The sequence below is a fragment of the Dipodomys ordii genome, unplaced genomic scaffold, assembly GCF_000151885.1.
Source record: "Dipodomys ordii isolate 6190 unplaced genomic scaffold, Dord_2.0 Scaffold47, whole genome shotgun sequence".
Classification (NCBI taxonomy): Eukaryota; Metazoa; Chordata; class Mammalia; order Rodentia; family Heteromyidae; genus Dipodomys; species Dipodomys ordii.
Window position 1 is genome coordinate 2,463,175 of NW_012267263.1, and position 18,218 is coordinate 2,481,392.

An 18,218-nucleotide genomic window follows, 5' to 3' on the forward strand; every position below is an offset into this window, starting at 1 on the left:
GCCGGGCGCTGGTGGCTCACGCCTGTAATCCTAGCTACTCAGGAGGCTGAGATCTGAGGATCTCGGTTCAAAGCCAGCCCGGGCAGGAGAGACCGTGAGACTCCTATCTCCAATAAACCACCAGAAAACCGGGAGTGGCGCTGTAGCTCAAGTGGTAGAGCGCTCGCCTTGAGCTGAGCTGAGGGACAGCGCCCAGGCTCAGATTCAAGTCCCACGACCGACAAAAAAAAAAAAAAAGATGTTCAACTTCCTTAGCGGTTAGGGATATGGCTGTGCAAGGTGCCACTTCATTCCCTAGAGGATAATTCATTGAAAGATAGACAAGTGTAAGCGGGTAAGGAGGTGGACAAATCCTGGCACAGAGCAGCAGGATGTAAAATGACAGTCCTTTAAGGGAATCGAATCAGGTTACTTTTATGCTAGTCCTGAGACTTGAACTCAGGGTCCAGGTACTATCTGTGAGTGTTTTTGCTCAAGGCTAGCATTTACTTACCACTTAACCTACAGCCTTGGTTGACTTTGAATGGTGACCTCAGATCTCAGCCTTCTCAGCAGCCAGGATTACAGGCATAAGCCCCAAGTGCCTGGCAGACTTTTTAACCATTCTGTATAATGAAGTGAATACAATTCATTTTGGATAAATTAGAATTTATATGACCTATAATTATTATAGCAATTATTATTGTGCATTGTTATTGATTAGTTCTGTCTCCCTATTTGCTTTTTTCTAGTTATCAATATTTAAACTGTCTTGATCAGAAATATAAAGTTCCTACCACACCAAACAATGTGTAGTGTATTTAGTAAATCAAAGCTGTAATTATTCAGTAAACCAAAGTTATAATTATTTATTTGTAAATAAAGATTGAACTTTCCTTAAAAAAAAAAAAAGTTGGAGGGGAGGCATGCTAAAGAGTGAAGAGTCTGTGGACAGTGGCTGCAGGAAGGCTATGTGGCTGATCTCTTTAAAGCTGACCATGCAGACCGCTTCATTCCCTGCATGGCCTTTACATCTTCCCAGTCGAGTTTGGTGTCAGGAACCTCAATCTCTGGCTCTGGGTCTGTTCTCAAGGCCCCCTTCGGGGAGGCAACCACAATGGGCAATGGGCCACATTCCTCCCGAAATTCCACCACGTGGAGACTCTTCTTGTCAGCCAGCTGTTGATGAGTTTCCTAGGTGAGATCAGATTAAGAAGAGCAAGTTAGGTCTATGAAATACACCTGTAACTTAAAGAGCAAGCACTTCCACCAGACAGAGGAAAGCTGTGGCAGGAAACCTGTGGACTTGTAAAAACTTACATACCATTTTATTTGATTCTGAGCAGTGCATTCTGTGCCAAACTAAGGTGATCTGTCATGGATGGTATTCTCTCAACCTTCCTCCACCTGGGATGGAGCAGGGATCTTACCCTCCAAAATCCCTCATTAGGTATACTGCTGTGCCAAAACCTGAATCTGAAGCTCTCAAGCCTCTAGATCTAACAACCCATTTACAGAAAATACAAGGCAGAGAAAACATTAAAGTCTCCACAGGTTTAAGTAGCACCAGACTAGGAAATACTACAAAACAACCCAATTGCTGTATTGGCCTTTCTGCAATCTAACTCAAATTGTGTGAAAAAAATTAACTCTCACAACTGGAGATACTTTATGAAGACTGGATATTTGATGCGACCAAGTGAAAAATAAATGGAGGAAATTAGGCTCCCTCCCTGTAGCTTCTGGAGGACTTCTGGTCTGGTCTGCCTATGATTCAGCTGGTTTAGCATGTTTATGTAACTATGAGTCATGTATGCATTCCCTACCTTAGGTAATATTGTATACTACCACCTTGAGACTAGGTATGCATGCTCAATCTTAAGTAACCATAGTAAACCACATGGCAACTTTTGTCTGGTAGGAATATAAAGCATGCCCTGCTATTAGGCTACTGCTGCTATTGCTAATGATGGCTCTGTAGACAGACAGCTTTGAATAAAGCATGACCATCATTTCTACCTTGACATCTGTCTAAATCCTGGTTTCATTTACTTACCTAAAACTCAGAATCTGTACAACACTGTCATTATTGAATTTTAGTACTGTGAAGTATATGTTAGTCTTCATTTTTTAGAAATAGAGTGAAATATTCATAGATAAAATAAAATGTATGTCTGAAAGTTGGTTCAGAATAATCAAAGCTAGGTAGGATGGTAGTGAGAAAAAAGACCAGTTGTGAGCTGGGTGAGAGGGTACTTTAAAATACCTGATATGTTCAACTCTGTGTTTTCAGACATTATAGCCATTTTATACTACTCTAATTCTGTAAGTAAAATTAGAAAAAAGATGAGCTGTTTCATAGTAAAATTAAATATTTTAATTTGTTGTCATAAATCAAAAGGATACCACTTTAACTGGTAGCATTTTTTACTGAGTGGCTCATTTTTTTTTTTTTAATTTTTTGTGCTGGTCCTAGGCTTAAACTCAGGGCATGGGCACTGTCCCTGAGCTTTTTTGCTCAAGGCTAACAATCTTACCACTTCAGCCACCACTCCATTTACCAGCTTTTTGGTGGCTAATTAGAGCTAAGCCTTATAGTTAAGATCCTCAGATCTAACCCTCCTGATTAGCTAGGAGCATGAGCTACTGGTGTTTGGAGGTACTAGCATCTGGCTTGAGTAGCACTTTATAATGCTATAACTGATGGCCTTTTAAAAGAGATGACACATGGTAATTATGTAAGAAGTTTCAAAATGCTAACAGAAAACAAGAATATTACACAAAAGAACAAGTTATAGAATCATAAATTTGACCTATTTAAAACCAACAGTTTAGTTACATCAAACAGTGAATCCTCCAACAGTAGGTGTGATTGTAAAAGTGCTCTTTTTAGGTAGTATGAACATACACATAAGTTGTTTAAAAAACATTTTTTATCTAAAGCCTTCTTTTTCTTTTAAATAATTTTCTTGTTTCAGATTATTCAACTAGCAGAATTCGGCCACTTGAAGCCTAGTGAAATTGCTGTGCTTTCTGCTCATCTACCTCCAATGTCTCTCTATCCACTTAAGGGGCAAGACTTCCCTGCTATCAAGTTTCAGGGCTGCCAGGAGGATCCCTGCAATCACAGCCCTTCCCTTGAGTGGAGTGGAGTAAGTATACCAGGCCTGGGCCAAAATGGACAGCAACCCCAGGAAAAGTCACTTACATGTTCACAGACCCCACTCATTGGGTGAGTACAAGTTTCCCATGCAGGAAACAGCAAGTCTGACTATACATCTCTTGCTTATCCAGGTCTCACTACTGTTAAGAAAGGGACTTTCTCCTTTTGCCTTACTTTCTGTATAGCTGAAGTATGTTATTTTCAGACTAAAATATAAACAGTAAATACTGACTTTTAACTTCAAAAGCTCTTGAAGTATTTGTTCATTAATTCCTCAATGGATCTGATTGATCTAATGCAGCCACAGACAGCAAATAATGGCCATTACCTCAGGTAGCCCCTGAACACTGTGGACTAAAACACACACACAGACACACACACAGACACACACACACAGAGACACACACACAGACATCAGTTTTGGACTCGGGGAAGGGGTTACCTGGTGGGTGAGCCCATGGAAGAGGCCTCGGGTGAGGTTGAGCATGTTGAGGGACCCAGACACCTTGGCATACATGTCCTTGATGCCAATGAGCCGGCAGATGGTGATGATGGCCCTGTGGCAGCGGAGGCCATAACCTAGTAAAAAGAAGACTGAGTAAAACACCCACCTTCTTACCTGCAACAAGCGTCACTCATCCCCTAGCTTTCATAAATATGAGGGTCCTGGGTTTAGGGATTCACATTCTGGCTTCACCACTTCCTAACCAGGTGACCCTTAATGCGCTTAATTCCAAGATGATGCTTATGTCAATGGAATCCTATAGGGCAGAGTAGATGTATCTACACCAGGGCTATTAATGAAAACTTCAGGTATTGCCTGAAGGCTCTCAACATGCCATGCCCATGCTAACCAAGAGTAGAGGGACACATCTGCAACCTGTGCTTAGGAACAATGAGCAGAGATGTCCATTTCCTTCCACTCTTGCCCCTGGCTGCTCACCTCATTCATCTCCCCAAGTCTTGGGTGTCTTCCTATCTGCCCTACTCTTATCCATCTGTAAATCTGCAATCCCTTCTCCACATAGACCCAACACTTTGTTCCCTGTTAAAGCTCCTTACTTCCTATTGTTCTCTGAATTGAAATGAAAAAATATAAAATAAAAAACTCCATAGCCTACAAAGGCCTCCATCCCTGAACCCTATATATCTGGCTGCCCTCATGAAAACACATGTCCTCTTTCCCACTGGCTTTTCCATCTTGGGGATTTTACAGTTGGGGTTTCCCATAGCCTAGTCCTGTCACCTTCACTCATTCTCCCCTTCAAGGTCTCACTCAAATTGTTCCTTTTCTGAGTCCTTCTCTGACAACATCATTCTCCTCCACCAGCTCTAACAGTGCTGAGATGGCAATTCAGGCACTCAAGGAGATCCCTTCAATAGAATGTGGACTCTGTGATGACCACAATACTGTATCCCCAGAGCTTAGATCAGCACCCATCCAATGCAAGTGGGCATGAGGGAGAGTTAAAGACCTGAGTTTAGACTCTAACATTTTACATAAATCAGGTGGCTCAGGGGTAGAGTGCTTGCCTAGCATGCATGATCCCTGGGTTCGATTCCTCAGTACCAAAAACACACAAAAAGCTGGAAGTGACACTGTGGCTCAAGTGGTCAAGTGCTCGCCATGAGCAAAAGAAACTCAGAGACAGTGCCCAGGCCCTGAGTTCAAGCCCCAGGACTGGTTTAAAAAAAAAAAAAACAATAAAACAGGTGAAATGTAAATCCAAATGTGATCCAAATGTGTAAGAGTCCTACACCCAGAGTCCACTGGTCGGTCATGCTATCACAGCTCCATCTCCAACTCTGCCTGTCTGCTCATCCACGAGACAGGAAGGACCATTTCTTCATCCCACTGCCTTGATCCATTCATATCTCATAACCTGGTCAATCAAGACTACAATGAAGAGGCTTTGGATGAAGCTCAATGATAGAGAGCATGTGCTTAGCATGCAGGAAAACTTGGTTTGATCCAAGCACCAAATTAAAGAAAATAACTAGAATTCAATATGCCATCAAAACAGAAAGTACTGGCAACCGTGGATTCTCTAGGGGAAACTAATATTATTCCCACTCATCCAAACCCAACCACCCTCTCAGTTGCTGTGCTCAACTTCCAACATGCTCTTCCTGTCTAGAATTATTCTAGAACATACAGTGTTCACAGAAGCTTGTACAGCTTGACTATTATTTATTTCTGCAAAAGCCTCATTGTTCTTACACCTAACTTATGCCTTTCTGTTCTAGTGTTTTCAAGGTAAGTTCAGGTAAAGGGGAACAAAAATAGTGGAGGGGAACAAAAATAGTGTTACCTCTAGGTTGTTTCTTCATCTTGATGTGTGTTCTTTTAAATCTTAGTGAAATATCATGAAATACTGCAGGATAAAAACAAACACAAACAGGATTAGGTGTGTGGCTTTAATGTCTTTGCAAAGTTATAAAGCAGTGCATACCACCCTGCACAGCAACACATACTGGCCAAAGATCAACAAACTCTGATCTCCCTCATTGTACTAACCTCCTTAGATTGTTTGTTCCTACACTTTATACATTTTTAAGAATGTAGTAACAGAGAAACATTAACATACTCAAAGATAGATATGTTGCCAGACATACTATAAGGGAATAATCCTGCAAATTTTAGAAGAAAAGCCCAACACTCACTTGTGTGGTCTTCATATCGTTCTACAAAATGCAAATAATGAACTGCTCTGTTCTTTGCCTAAAGAAAAGAAGGAAACATACTTTCTTAAGTCTCCTGTTGAGCTAGTTATGTCTTACCACATTAAAAAAAAAAATCTGTTGGATTTTTTTTCTTTTTATCTTTAAATAGTTGTACAAAGGGGTTTCAATTTAACACATGAATTTATGATACAATGCATTCAATCAATGTCATACCTTCTATGATCTCCATCCTCTCATCTATCCTAACCTCACCCAACCCTTCAAGTTTGTTTTGTCTTTGAGACAGGGCCTTATTATGTATACCAGGCTCACTGAAATTTGTTATAATAGCTCAGGCTGGCATTTAATTCACAATCTTCCTGCCTACTGCAATTACAGTTGTCTGTAATCATGCTTGGCTTCTTGTTGGATTTCAAAAGTACCTTTTACAAAATATTTTATTATAAAAAAATTTCACCTATGGTATAATTTGGGGAGGGGAAGGAAAAATAAGAAATTGTTTAAATAGGGACACAGGTTGACCCTCTGTAACAATGAGATGTACAAGACACTATGTTGAAAACCAAACTTTACAATTTAAGCGGGGGTGGGGGAGTGTTATTGTGGAGATGGAAAGGATGGTAGGGGAAAAACAAAGGAGGAAGCAACAATGCTTGATAAGAAATGTACTCATTATCTTGCTCATGTAACTGTAATCCCTCTGTACAGTATTTTCACAATAAAAACTTATTTTAAAAAAAGTTTCAGGGTTGGGAAGGTGGCTCAGTGGTAGAGCGTTTGCCTTGCATGCCTGAGGCCCTGGGTTCGATTCCTCAGCACCACATAAGCAAAAAGAAAAAAGCCGGAAGTGGCGCCTTGGCTCAAGTGGTAGAGCGCTAGCCTTGAGTTGAAGAGCTGAGGGACAGTGCCCAGGCCCAGAGTTCAGGCCCCACTACCGGACCCAAAAAAAAAAAAAAAGTTTCACCTATAAAAAATTATAGTCTATTCTACTCATTCATCAGAATGAATGATACTGTACCATCTGTAAGGAAATGGAATGACAGAAAAATTATATTAAGTGAAGTAAGACAGACTCAGAGAAACATAAGTTGCATGGTTCCCCTCCTTTGTGGTAGCTAGAATATGCCTATAATCTACAAGGAAACACACCGGGTTGTAAGCAAGGGTTTACAAATGAGTTAACCAATGTGTAACAGATGGGAAAGTTGGGCCAAGGGGAGAAGTGTAGAAGAACTAAGGGGTGGGGAAGGGGAACATGCAGGCAAGAATTCATTGTATATAACACCAAATTGAGAAATGTAAGGGAAGGAGTGGGTCAAACAAAGGGAGGTAAAGATGTTGAAGGGATGACACAGATCAAGATGCACTGCATACATAAACTACTTTTTTTTTTGCCCATCATGGGGCTTGAACTCATCAGGGCCTGTGTGCTGTACCTTTGCTAAATGGCAAAAAAAAAAAAAAAAAAATCAATACATAAGCTAAAATTAAGATCAGTGAGGGCTGGGCTCTGGTGGCTCATGTCTGTAATCCTAGCTACTCAGGAGGCTGAGATCTGAAGATCACGGTTCAAAGCCAGCCCAGGCAGGAAAGTCCATGAGATTCTTATTTCTAATTAACTACCAGAAAACCAGAAGTGGCACTGTGGCTCAAGTGGTAGAGTACTTGCCTTGAGCTGAAGAGCTCAGAGACAGCACCCAAGCCCCGAGTTCAAGCCTCACAACTTACAAAGAAAAAAATAAATTAAAAAAAAGGTAAGTGAGGGACAGAAAGGGTGGATTGGGTGGGGTGGGTGAGAATGTTGAAAGGGGTAATGCTGATCAAGATGCACAGTATTAATAAACTACTTTGGTGAATGACAACTCCTTTGTACAATTACTTAAAGATAATAAAAATATTCAAAAAAAATCTGAAAAAAACAGTAATTTTGATAAGCAATCATTAGTGTGATATCAGTGATGTAACAACAAAGGCACTTTAGAATGGCTTTGTGTGAGACAACTAAGAGTCATGAAAAGGTTCTGGGACATATTCTTTTCTTTTTTCTTTTGGTGGTTCCCATGGTGTCTAACACACATATTATCTCTTTACTAAGTGAACAAAGTATGTACCTTCCTGAAAGCATCTGTCCGATCAGCAGCTTTCCCAACAGCAAAACCTTGAGAAGACAAAAATATGAAAAGGGGAATTCTTTGTACCAGTTACACTTTGTTCTATAGTATGGATAAACATTCTTGTAACCTTTCCCTTATTGCTATTTATGTTGATTTCAAATAATAAACCTTAAATTATATTCCCAGTCTGGTCCTTACAGTATTTCCTCTATATTTCTCTTGCCCATAGAGCTCACTGTCCAAGCCAATGCCAAATGATAAGATGAGATTTGTGTGTCAATTGAAGGCATTCTGAAAAATTTTACATGTGGATGTATTTATGAGATTCAAAGTTATATTCTTAACATTATTTTTTATATATCTCTAATGAAATACACTCACCTTTAAAAATTACATATGACCAAATCAATAAGGCAAATGTTTTGGACACTTTGGAAAACAGATTAAAATACATGATTTTAAGCTGGGAACTGGTGACTCATGCCGGTAACCCTGGCTACTCAGGAGGCTGAGATCTGAGGATCGCAGTTCAAAGTCACCCCAGGCAGGAAAGTCTTTGAGACTTTTATCTCCAATTAACCATCAGAAAACTGGAAGTGGAGCTGTGGCTCAAAGTGTAAGAGTGCTAGCCTTGAGCAAAAGAGCTCAGTGATAGCACCCAGGCCCTAAGTTCAAGCCTTACAACCACTACCACCACCACCAACAAAAGTACATTGCTTTACAGTCATGATTTCACTAGAAATTTGAAGTGGAGTCTAACCAGGAAATAAAAGATAACAGCTCTGTGAGTGGTGAGTGCTGGAAATGAGGCTCACTACAAGATACAGAAATATGCACATCACTTGTCATCATGTAATACTGAATTTGATGAGTACACTTAGTTTTTAAATTCTACACAGGAATGTATCAAGTGTAAACATGACATATGCAAGAGATTGAATTCCACCCTAGTTAAAATCATGTTAGCACTAGAGAAAATGTAAATGAAAATGTAAATCATCAACTGGAGGCTAAGTTAAACATAAAATCAGAATTAATTTGCTACATAAATGACTGAAACTTCTAGGTAAAGAACATTAAAAATGAAGTCAAAATGTCTGCTAGACAAGAGCTAACATGTCTTTAACTTAGAAAAGGCTCATGCCAATTAACAATATTCTAAGTGCCAGGCCCAATGGCTCACACTTAAATCCTAGCTACTCAGGAAGCTGAAATCTGAGGACTGAAGTTTGAAGACAGCCCAGGCAGGAAAGTCTTTGAGATGCTAATCTCCAATTAACTGCCAAAAAGCAAGAAGTGGAAAGTGGTCTAAGTGGTAGATTGGCAGCCTTGAGCACAACAGGGACAGTGCCCAGGAGCCGAGTTCAAGTCACAGGATCACATAAAAAAAAAAAAACCAAAAACCTTGCTGAGTAACAGCTCTCAAAGAGGAAATAACAATGGCTAATAGCATATAAAATAGTGTCCACACCCTCATAATTATAGAAACACAAATCAAAATTAAGAGCTAAGTTTTGCATATTATATTAATGATTAGAAAAGTTTATATACTATCCTGAGCAAGGAGATGATGGTGTAGAAGAACATGAACCCAGGAAAAACTGATCAACATGTAAATGTACTGGGACAGCAATTTCAAATGCACTGCAAGGAACAACCCTTGTTGTATCTGGGGGTGTGTCTAATGTGGTATGGAACCTACTGGGCAAGCACTAGGCCCTGGGTTCAAACATGCTTGTGGTCAAAAAACAAAATAAAACATAAATTTCTCCTATGGCTCTTACCTGCAAAAATACCACGACTATATGTATAAGAAGCTCACTGGTTTTTATTAGCAATAAAACTTTGGCTTCAACATATTTAGCAATAAGGAAAAGATAATAAAAATCATGTTTATCCATATAATGAAACACTATATAACCAGTATAAAGAAAAAGAGAAATCTATGTAAATATAAAATCTCTGAGTAAACCACTAAGCAAGAAAAACTAGTACAAACTCATGACTGTAATATGATCCTTTCATGATAATATGAATGTAAATTTTTGAAAAGATACAAACGTTACTGTTAAATGTGACTTGTTACAGCAATGTACTATACGTATCACTTTTATTTAGGACTAGCTAGCAGCTTTCTACTTTTCTTTTCCTTCAACATTTATGGAAGGCATTTCAAAAACAAATGTTTACTATGGAAGTTTTACAGAATAGCATAAAGAATAATGTTTAAATAATAAGCAAAACTAATTGGGCCAGGTATGACAACATATATCTCTAATGCCAGCTACTGGGAAGCCTTGTAATTTGAGGACAGCCTAGATAAAAATTTAGTGAAACCTCATCTCATACAAGCCAGGTATGGGGCACAGAGGTAGGTAAATCATAGTTCAAAGCAATCCCAAGGCAAAAATTCAAAATCTTATCCATTAGGACAAAAATGGGATGAAGATGTTTTAAGTGGTAGAGTGCCTTCTTAACAAGCACAAGACCCTAACTTCAAACCCCAATAAATAAGTAAATAACACTCCTCCCTAAGAATTTTATCAATATTATATATGTTTTTTATTTTATTTTATTTTGTCAGTTGTGGGGCTTGAACTCTGGGCCTGGGCGCTGTCCCTGTACTCTTCAGCTCAAGGCCAGCTCTCTACCACTTGAGCCACAGTGCCACTTCAGGTTTTTCTAGTGGTTTATTGGAGATAAGAGTCTCACAGCCTTTTCCTGCCCATGCTGGCTTTGAACCTCAGATCTCAGCCTCCTGAGTAGCTAGAATTACAGGCGTGAGCCACAGGCACCCAGCTTAGTGTTATTATATTAAATACTTTAGCATTATTGTATAAGTTCACTATTCAATAGTACATTGTTTATATTCTATTTTTGTAACTATTTCGTGACCCTACTGCACACGCAGATAATGTTTTTCCCTCTAAACTTTGATTATACACCTTAAGCTTTTCAAAGTCTCCACTGTCCTCAGAGGAAAAATAAAGGCAGTACTAGTCTTTCTATCTGAAGGGCCCAACTACTATGGGTTTAAGCAGCAGGCCAGGCTTTGGCTCCACCACCACGTGTAGTTCCACACCCCATTCACCTGCAGCTCCTTTTCCATTCCCTACAACAACCAGGACACGGACTGATTTCTTTCTGCCTTCCTTCGCTGTCATATTGAAGACATTTTTTACCTAAAAGACAAAAACATCTTATCAGTAATATTCCTCAAGATAATTCCAAAGCAGAGGTCTGAGCAGGACCTGCCTATCTCCCTCACACGTGTACATGATGCATGGCATGCTCCCCTCCTAGGCATGCTCCCTCTCTTATTCTTCAGGCATAAACAGCTTCCTTCCAATACAACTATCACCTTCACTGTTTTCTCAGGAAGAGAATGGAAATAAGGTTTCCCAATTCTGTGACAAAGTTATTACAGGATTCAACTATAATAATGTGTGTGTGTGGGGGGGGGGGGGTTGGTGGGGAAAGTTTTAGCCGGAATGAGGGCTTCAACTCAAGTCCATGTACTTGCTGGACTTGCTTGCTCATCGCTACTATTCTATCACCTGAGTCATACCTCCAATCCTGTGATAATAGTTAAAGGAATGTGACACTATACAATGCTATATAGCCTATCTTAATAAATATACCACAAGAAAGGAAGAAGGGATTACACTGGACTGGTTACAAGATACATTCCAATACCAGCGATGCTACAGTAACTTAGAAAAGATGAAATACAGCATACAGAAATAACTGTACAGGACTGATCTCTTATGCTGAGGACTACTTAATAGAAAACAGAAAATCTAGAAACATCTGCTTTTTATGAACTACAAGAAAACCTGTAGATTTTTGTTTGGAGCCTATTTCAAAGGCCAAAACTATAAAACTGATAACTAAATAGTTTATGCGGCAGTTGCTTCTTTGACCATGGTATCCCTTTTCTATAAAAGGAAAAGAGCCAGCCCGGGCAGAATAGTCTGTGACTCTTATCTCTAATTTACCTCAAAAAGCCAGAAGAGGAGCTGTGTGGTTCAAGTGGCAGAGTGCTAGCCTTGAGCACAAAAGCTCAGGGATAGTGAGTGCCAAGGCCTAGAGTTCAAGCCTCAGGACTAGAAAAAAAAAAAGTAATTAAAAAGAATATATATGAAAGAAAAAGGGAAATGAGTCCACTCTGGTGAATAATCTTACAGAAAACTACTACATGCACAAGAACTTTTCAAACAGATTAGCTTTCAAAAACTGTAAGCTGGGCTGGGAAAGTGGCTCAGTGGTAGAATGCTTGCCTCGCATGCATGAGGCCCTAGGTTCAATTCCTCAGCATGAGATACACAGAAAAAGCCAGAAGTGGGTGCTGTGGCTCAAGTGGTAGAGCGCTAGCCTTGAGCTGAAGAGCTGAGGGACAGAGCCCAGGCCCAGAGTTCAAGCCCCATGACTGACAAAAAAACAAACAAACAAAAAACAACTATAAACTAAGAACTTAACCTAAAATACTTGTGAACATACACTAAAATCTAGACAGCAACTGACAGAAGAAAGCTAGACAGCAACTGACAGAAGAAATAATACACATACTTGAAGAGGTTTCATCACAAACTCAACCAACCATTATTCTACATGCTAATAGATTAGATAGGTAGTGTCAAATAAAAGGGATATTGACTATCTTAGAGAATGTCCTAGAAAGGGGACCTGACGTTTACTTCATACATGATTCAGTTTCAAGGGCTTGTGTGAGCAGCCCAGAGGCCATCTCTTCAGCAAAACTGGATAGTCACTCAACCCTAAGCTATCTACCCCTGATCCCTGCTCTGCCCCATCTCTGCTCTCTGACTTCAGTGTTAGATTCAGCTGTATATAACTCAATGACAGATTGTTAATGCTCCTTTGGTTTCAGGAGGGAGAAAATTTAAACACAATCTCCATATTTTATTAACTATGCCACAAAAGTTGCCTTGTTTAAAATTCAATTTGGTAGTCCTAAAAAAAAAAATAGTAGCAGTTAAGAGAGTTAGTAAGTTTTTCTCTTTTCCTTTTTTTTTTTTTTGGTGACACTGTCTCTGTATATAGCTCAGGCTGACCTTGAACTTCCAATCCTCCTATCTTCCTGAGTGCTAGAATTAAAAACATGCTCTCAAGTAAATGAAGTTAAAGTTTCATTATTTCCTTATGTAGTTCAGTATCAGAGAAATTATCATAAAGACTTTTCCTGGGGCTGGGAAGGTGGCTCAGTGGTAGAGTGCTTGCCTTGCATGCCTGAGGCCCTGGGTTCGTTTCCTCAGCACCACATAAGCAAAAAGAAAAAAGCCGGAAGTGGCGCTGTGGCTCAAGTGTTAGAGCGCTAGCCTTGAGCTGAAGAGCTGCGGGACAGTGCCCAGGCCCAGAGTTCAGGCCCCACGACCGGACCCAAAAAAAAAAAAAAGACTTTTCCTCCCAGGTCCTGTTGTTCTGCCCCAACTCTACCCACTCCAAAGATTAACTGGGTATTTAACTCAGCATGCCTACCTCAAGTACCCTGGTTTCAAAATCATCATACGTTTCTAGAAGGAAAGAAACAAGCACACAGATAAACATGTCTGTACTAAATGTATGAAAGCATTTTTCAACACAGGTGATGTCCAAGACTTTTAAATTAGAAAGGTCTTTGGGGCCACTCTCAAGGACATGTCCACTCTAACATCTTGAACAGAGAGTGTTCTGAATCCATGGCTGGGTCACTCATCCTTCCCCTCACCAGCTCCCTCACTCATCAACCCCCAGCACAATGGATCCTGAAGCTCCCCAGCACTACCAGGCCCTCAATCACTGTTGTCCCACCTGATCCCCTCCCATCTTCACAGATTCTCCCTATTGACCAAGATACTAAAGCCCATCATTGCTACAAGATCTTGGGAATGTCCCAAATTCCCTCACCCTTTTCTCTCCTTCCCATTCACAAGCCTGAATCTGTACAACTACCTGTTCACACTGAGCACACTGGGTGCTGCTGGACTTAAGTCAAAGCACAATTCATACTCAAGCCACTCAAAGTCCAGTTTCCAATTCCACCACGTCCTCTCTGCTGCTCCGTGGCCTTCTACATACTTTTGGTTCACTATCTCTTGGCTCAAGGAGCCCTTTTTCAAATACTTTTCATATTATTTTATTTTTTTAAATTTCTTATATAAAATTTTTATCTTGTTAGAGAAACACTTTTTTTTTGTTTTAATAGGCCTCGTTGTTCCATAGAATATAATTTGGGTAATAATGTGATGTTAGAAAAAAATGCACAAATCCTTTTTTTGAAGAAGCCATCTAAACAGGCAAATAGAATAATTTCAAAACACATTCTAGAATTAAAAGCCCTCTTTTCCACAGACAGATAGAACCAGGACTCTGCTACCTCCTTCAGGACCAGGATCAGGGGGACCAAGACTGACGCCTCCCCATGTGTTCCCACTCCATCCTCGATCCCGTTTTACTTTCGTCTTCCTCTTCCGGTCCCACTCTTCTCTCTGTTGAAACATGTTAGCTTCTACCTTCTCCTGTTCTTCCTTGCTTCTTTGGGTAATGGTCTGTACTGCTCCATTTTTCATAAGAGGAACATTCAGACCAGGCCAAAGGAAACCATAATGTCCTGAAGGTTTAAAAATATAAGTAATACAATCTTTAAAAAGCATTCATTTTCAAGTATTAGAATTCCCAGTAAATGCATGTACAGATATCAACATGCTTTTAGTGGGAACATAAGCTAAAATGGTCACTTATAGATCACCTAATACTATCAAAATTGCAAATATATTTACCTACAAGCTAGTAATTCCAGTTCACATTATTACCTGTGACTCCCATATAGGTACAAGGCATAAGCATGCCTGGACAAGGAAGTCCACTAAAATGTTATCAACAAAAGCAAACAGTGCTAGCAGTCTCAATGACCAGCAATAAGTAAAATGGCTCACATTCAATCAAAACAGGAGGTCACCTCCTAGGGTTCTGATATGAACTAATTTCCAAGACCTCTTATTGACTGACAAACTAAGTTGTAAGAAAAATATACCATACGGTATAATTATCTTTAGATAAAAGAAAATGTATGTTTTTTAAGGCATTCATATAAAAGCATTTTTAAAAACACTAAAAGAAACATACCAAAATGAGAGTAGTGGTTTTCCCAGGGGAGACAATGGGCCTGGGGGTAATAAAAAATGTACAAAGTTGGGGCTGGGAAGGTGGCTCAGTGGTAGAGCGCTTGCCTTTCATGCATGAGGTCCTGGGTTCGATTCCTTAGCACCACATAAGCAGAAAAAGCCAGAAGTGGCGCTATGGCTCAAGTGGTAGAGCACTAGCCTTGAGCTGAGGAGCTGAAGGACAGCACCCAGGCTGAGTTCAGGACCCATGACTGACAAAAAAAAAAAAAAAAGCATAAAGTGGATTTCAGCTTTCTCTATAATTCATACATTTTTACCTATATATATATGTGTGTGTGTGTATGTATATTTATACATATATCTATATGTATATACATACATATAGATATATGTATATAGATATGAACTTAAAGAAATAGAAAGTAAATGTTAGCAAGGCATGGTGATTCATTCCTGTAGTCCCAGCTATGCAGGAGGCTAGGGCAAGGATCGTTTGAGTTTACAAATTTGAAAGACCAGCTTGGGTAATATAGCAAAAACCATCTCAAAAAAGAAAAACACAAATAAAATATAAGATACAAAAAAACTACTTAAATCCTAGCTACTTGAGAGGCAACAATCTTAGGATCATAGTTAGAGCCAGTCTGGGGGAGGGGGGGGTTGGCTGGACATGTGGTACCACTTGTCATCCCAACTTGGGTAGAAGCACAATGGTTGGCACAGTGGTACATCATTCATTTTAGCAACATAGAGAATCACAAATCGAGAGATCATAGTCTAAGCCTGGTTATAAAATGAGACCTATCTTGAAAATAATCAACAGAAAAAGGGCTAATAGAGAAGCTCAAGTGGCAAAATACCTATCTAGTAAGTTAAGTACTGAAAAAAAAGACTACCCAACATTATAGAGTATATTATATAGTACAAGATGTTTTATTTCTGAAATGAGCTGATACAGGCACACAATTTTCATTCTTGATAAAAAGCACACATAGCCAGGCATCAGTGATTCACATCAATAATCCTAGCTACTCAGGAGGCTGAGTTATGAAGATAATACAAGACCAGCCCAGGCAGAAAAGTCTGTTAGACTCCATCTCCAAAATAACCAGTAAAAACCAGAGCTAAAAGCATGATTCAAGTAGTAGAACACCAGTTTAGCAAGTATAAGGCCCTGAGTTTAAACTCCAGTTAAAAAACAACAAAAAAGGACTGGGAAGGTGGCTCAATGGTAGAGCACTTGTCTTGCATACATGAGGCTGTGGGTTCGATTCCTCAGCACCACATAAGCAAAAAAAAAAAAAGCCGGAAGTGGCGCTGTGGCTCAAGTGGTAGAGCACTAGCCTTGAGTTGAAGAGCTGAGGGACAGCGCCCTAGGCCCAGAGTTCAGGCTCCACAACTGGACCCCCCCCCAAAAAAAAAAGACAAAGAAAATGCACAAATACTAACAATATATATTCTAGGAATCAGCAAAGAAAGGCCCAAAGACCGAATACAGCCTACTACTTACTTTTGTAATGAGGTTTGATTAAAACAGTTATGGGGCTAGAGGCATGACTCAATGGTAGAGCATCAGCCTTGAGCAAGAAAGCCAAGCAAGAGCAAAGGCCCTGAGCTCAAGCACCAGTACAAACACAAACAAAAATACAGGTATGCCCATTCAATTATACACTGTATATATGCTACAAGAACAGGGCTGAGCTCTTACAACAAATCATGTAGCTGAAATAACCTGAAAATAACCATCATCTTTTCTTTGCAGAAATAATTTGCCAGTTCTCCACTTACTCCATTCTCCTACCACTGAGTTTTAAGTTCTTAGAGTGCAAGGACTGCCATGTAAGGATACTTAATGCTTCTTGAATAAGCAACTGGTTGAATGTATCTCTTTCTCTAGAATTTCCTCCCCTGCAGACCTGGGGAAATGCCTCTAAAACCATGGATCATTAGTGAGATCCTGCCCTCCATGAGAAATGTTTTAATGTTCCTAGTTCATACAAAATCTGGGGGAAAAACACTTTACAACCATATTCGCTGTCTTCATAAATAAGTTTACCTTCACCGATGATCTGACCCCTGTTCAAATCCTTTCTTCTCTTTTTCTTAGTTCTTTTGCCTCTTCCTTTTCTTGCTCCAGCACCGGTCTCTGCTAAAGCACCCTTCCATAGCTCATCTGCCGTTACTGAAATTAAACAGGTATCCTGAGTTTGTCTCTTGCTTTTAATTATGTGTTTTTTGAGCAATTATAGTACTATTGTCTCCTACTGAGCTTAAAAAGGCCAGAGAGGTCAGCTCCTGCACCAAGGTAGTGAGAGCAAAATAAAATCATCCTTGGCACATAATTACATGTGGAAAGCCCAAGAAAAGACAGACCTAAGCCAGGCACCAGTGACTCACACCTGTAATCCTAGCTACTCAGGAGGCTGAGATCTGAGGATTGTGGTTTAAAGCCAGCCTGGGCAGGAAAGTCCATGAGACTCTTATCTCCAAAACCACTAGAAAACTGGAAGTGGTGCTGCGGCTCAAGCGGTAGAGCGCGCACCTTGAGATGAAGAGCACAGGGACAGCACCTAAACCCAGAGTTCAAGCCTACGACCGACAAAAAAAAAAAAAGACAGACCTATTACTTTCCCCCAAAAGTAACATTTAAATCTCTTTTACTTATCAGGCCATTTCATCAACTATGATTTAGGCCTTCTCCTGTCCTCTTGCTTCTATGATAATCACTGAAATAAACAATATACTTTTTTGTATGTGTACCAGTAATTAATGTTTGAATTCAAATCTGGGCCTTATCCCTTTGCTCAAGGCTGGTTCTCTACCATTTCAGCCCTACCTCCATTTCTGGCTTTTTGCTGGTTAATTGGAGATGTCTCCAGATTTTCTTGCCCAGGTTGCTTTGAACTGCAATCCTCAGATTTCAGCATCCTGAGTAGCTAGCATTACAGTTATAAACCACCAGCACCCAACTTAATTATCCTTCTTAAATTCAAGATTCTTAGTGTAAACAAGAATAAACATTTCAGGGCTGGGAAGGTGGCTCAGTGGTAGAGCGCTTGCCTTGCATGCCTGAGGCCCTGGGTTCAATTCCTCAGCACCACATAAATAAAAAGAAAAAAGCTGGAAGTGGCGCTGTGGCTCAAGTGGTAGAGC

At 39.9% G+C, this 18,218-nt stretch overlaps 1 protein-coding gene across 1 annotated transcript in view; it reads right to left on the minus strand.

Moving 5' to 3' along the window:
• Positions 1–820: 820 nt before the first annotated feature.
• Positions 821–18,218, minus strand: part of Mrps5 (mitochondrial ribosomal protein S5) — a 27,415-nt gene continuing 10,017 nt past the window's right edge. The window contains exons 4-12 of the mRNA XM_013019875.1: positions 17,122–17,247; positions 14,318–14,551; positions 13,441–13,475; positions 11,033–11,123; positions 7,939–7,985; positions 5,807–5,864; positions 5,455–5,517; positions 3,585–3,721; positions 821–1,173 (exon numbers count right to left, since the gene is read on the minus strand). Of these exons, the coding sequence (XP_012875329.1) occupies positions 949–1,173; positions 3,585–3,721; positions 5,455–5,517; positions 5,807–5,864; positions 7,939–7,985; positions 11,033–11,123; positions 13,441–13,475; positions 14,318–14,551; positions 17,122–17,247 (1,016 nt within the window). The 3' untranslated portion in view covers positions 821–948. The remainder of the gene's footprint in view (positions 1,174–3,584; positions 3,722–5,454; positions 5,518–5,806; positions 5,865–7,938; positions 7,986–11,032; positions 11,124–13,440; positions 13,476–14,317; positions 14,552–17,121; positions 17,248–18,218) is intronic.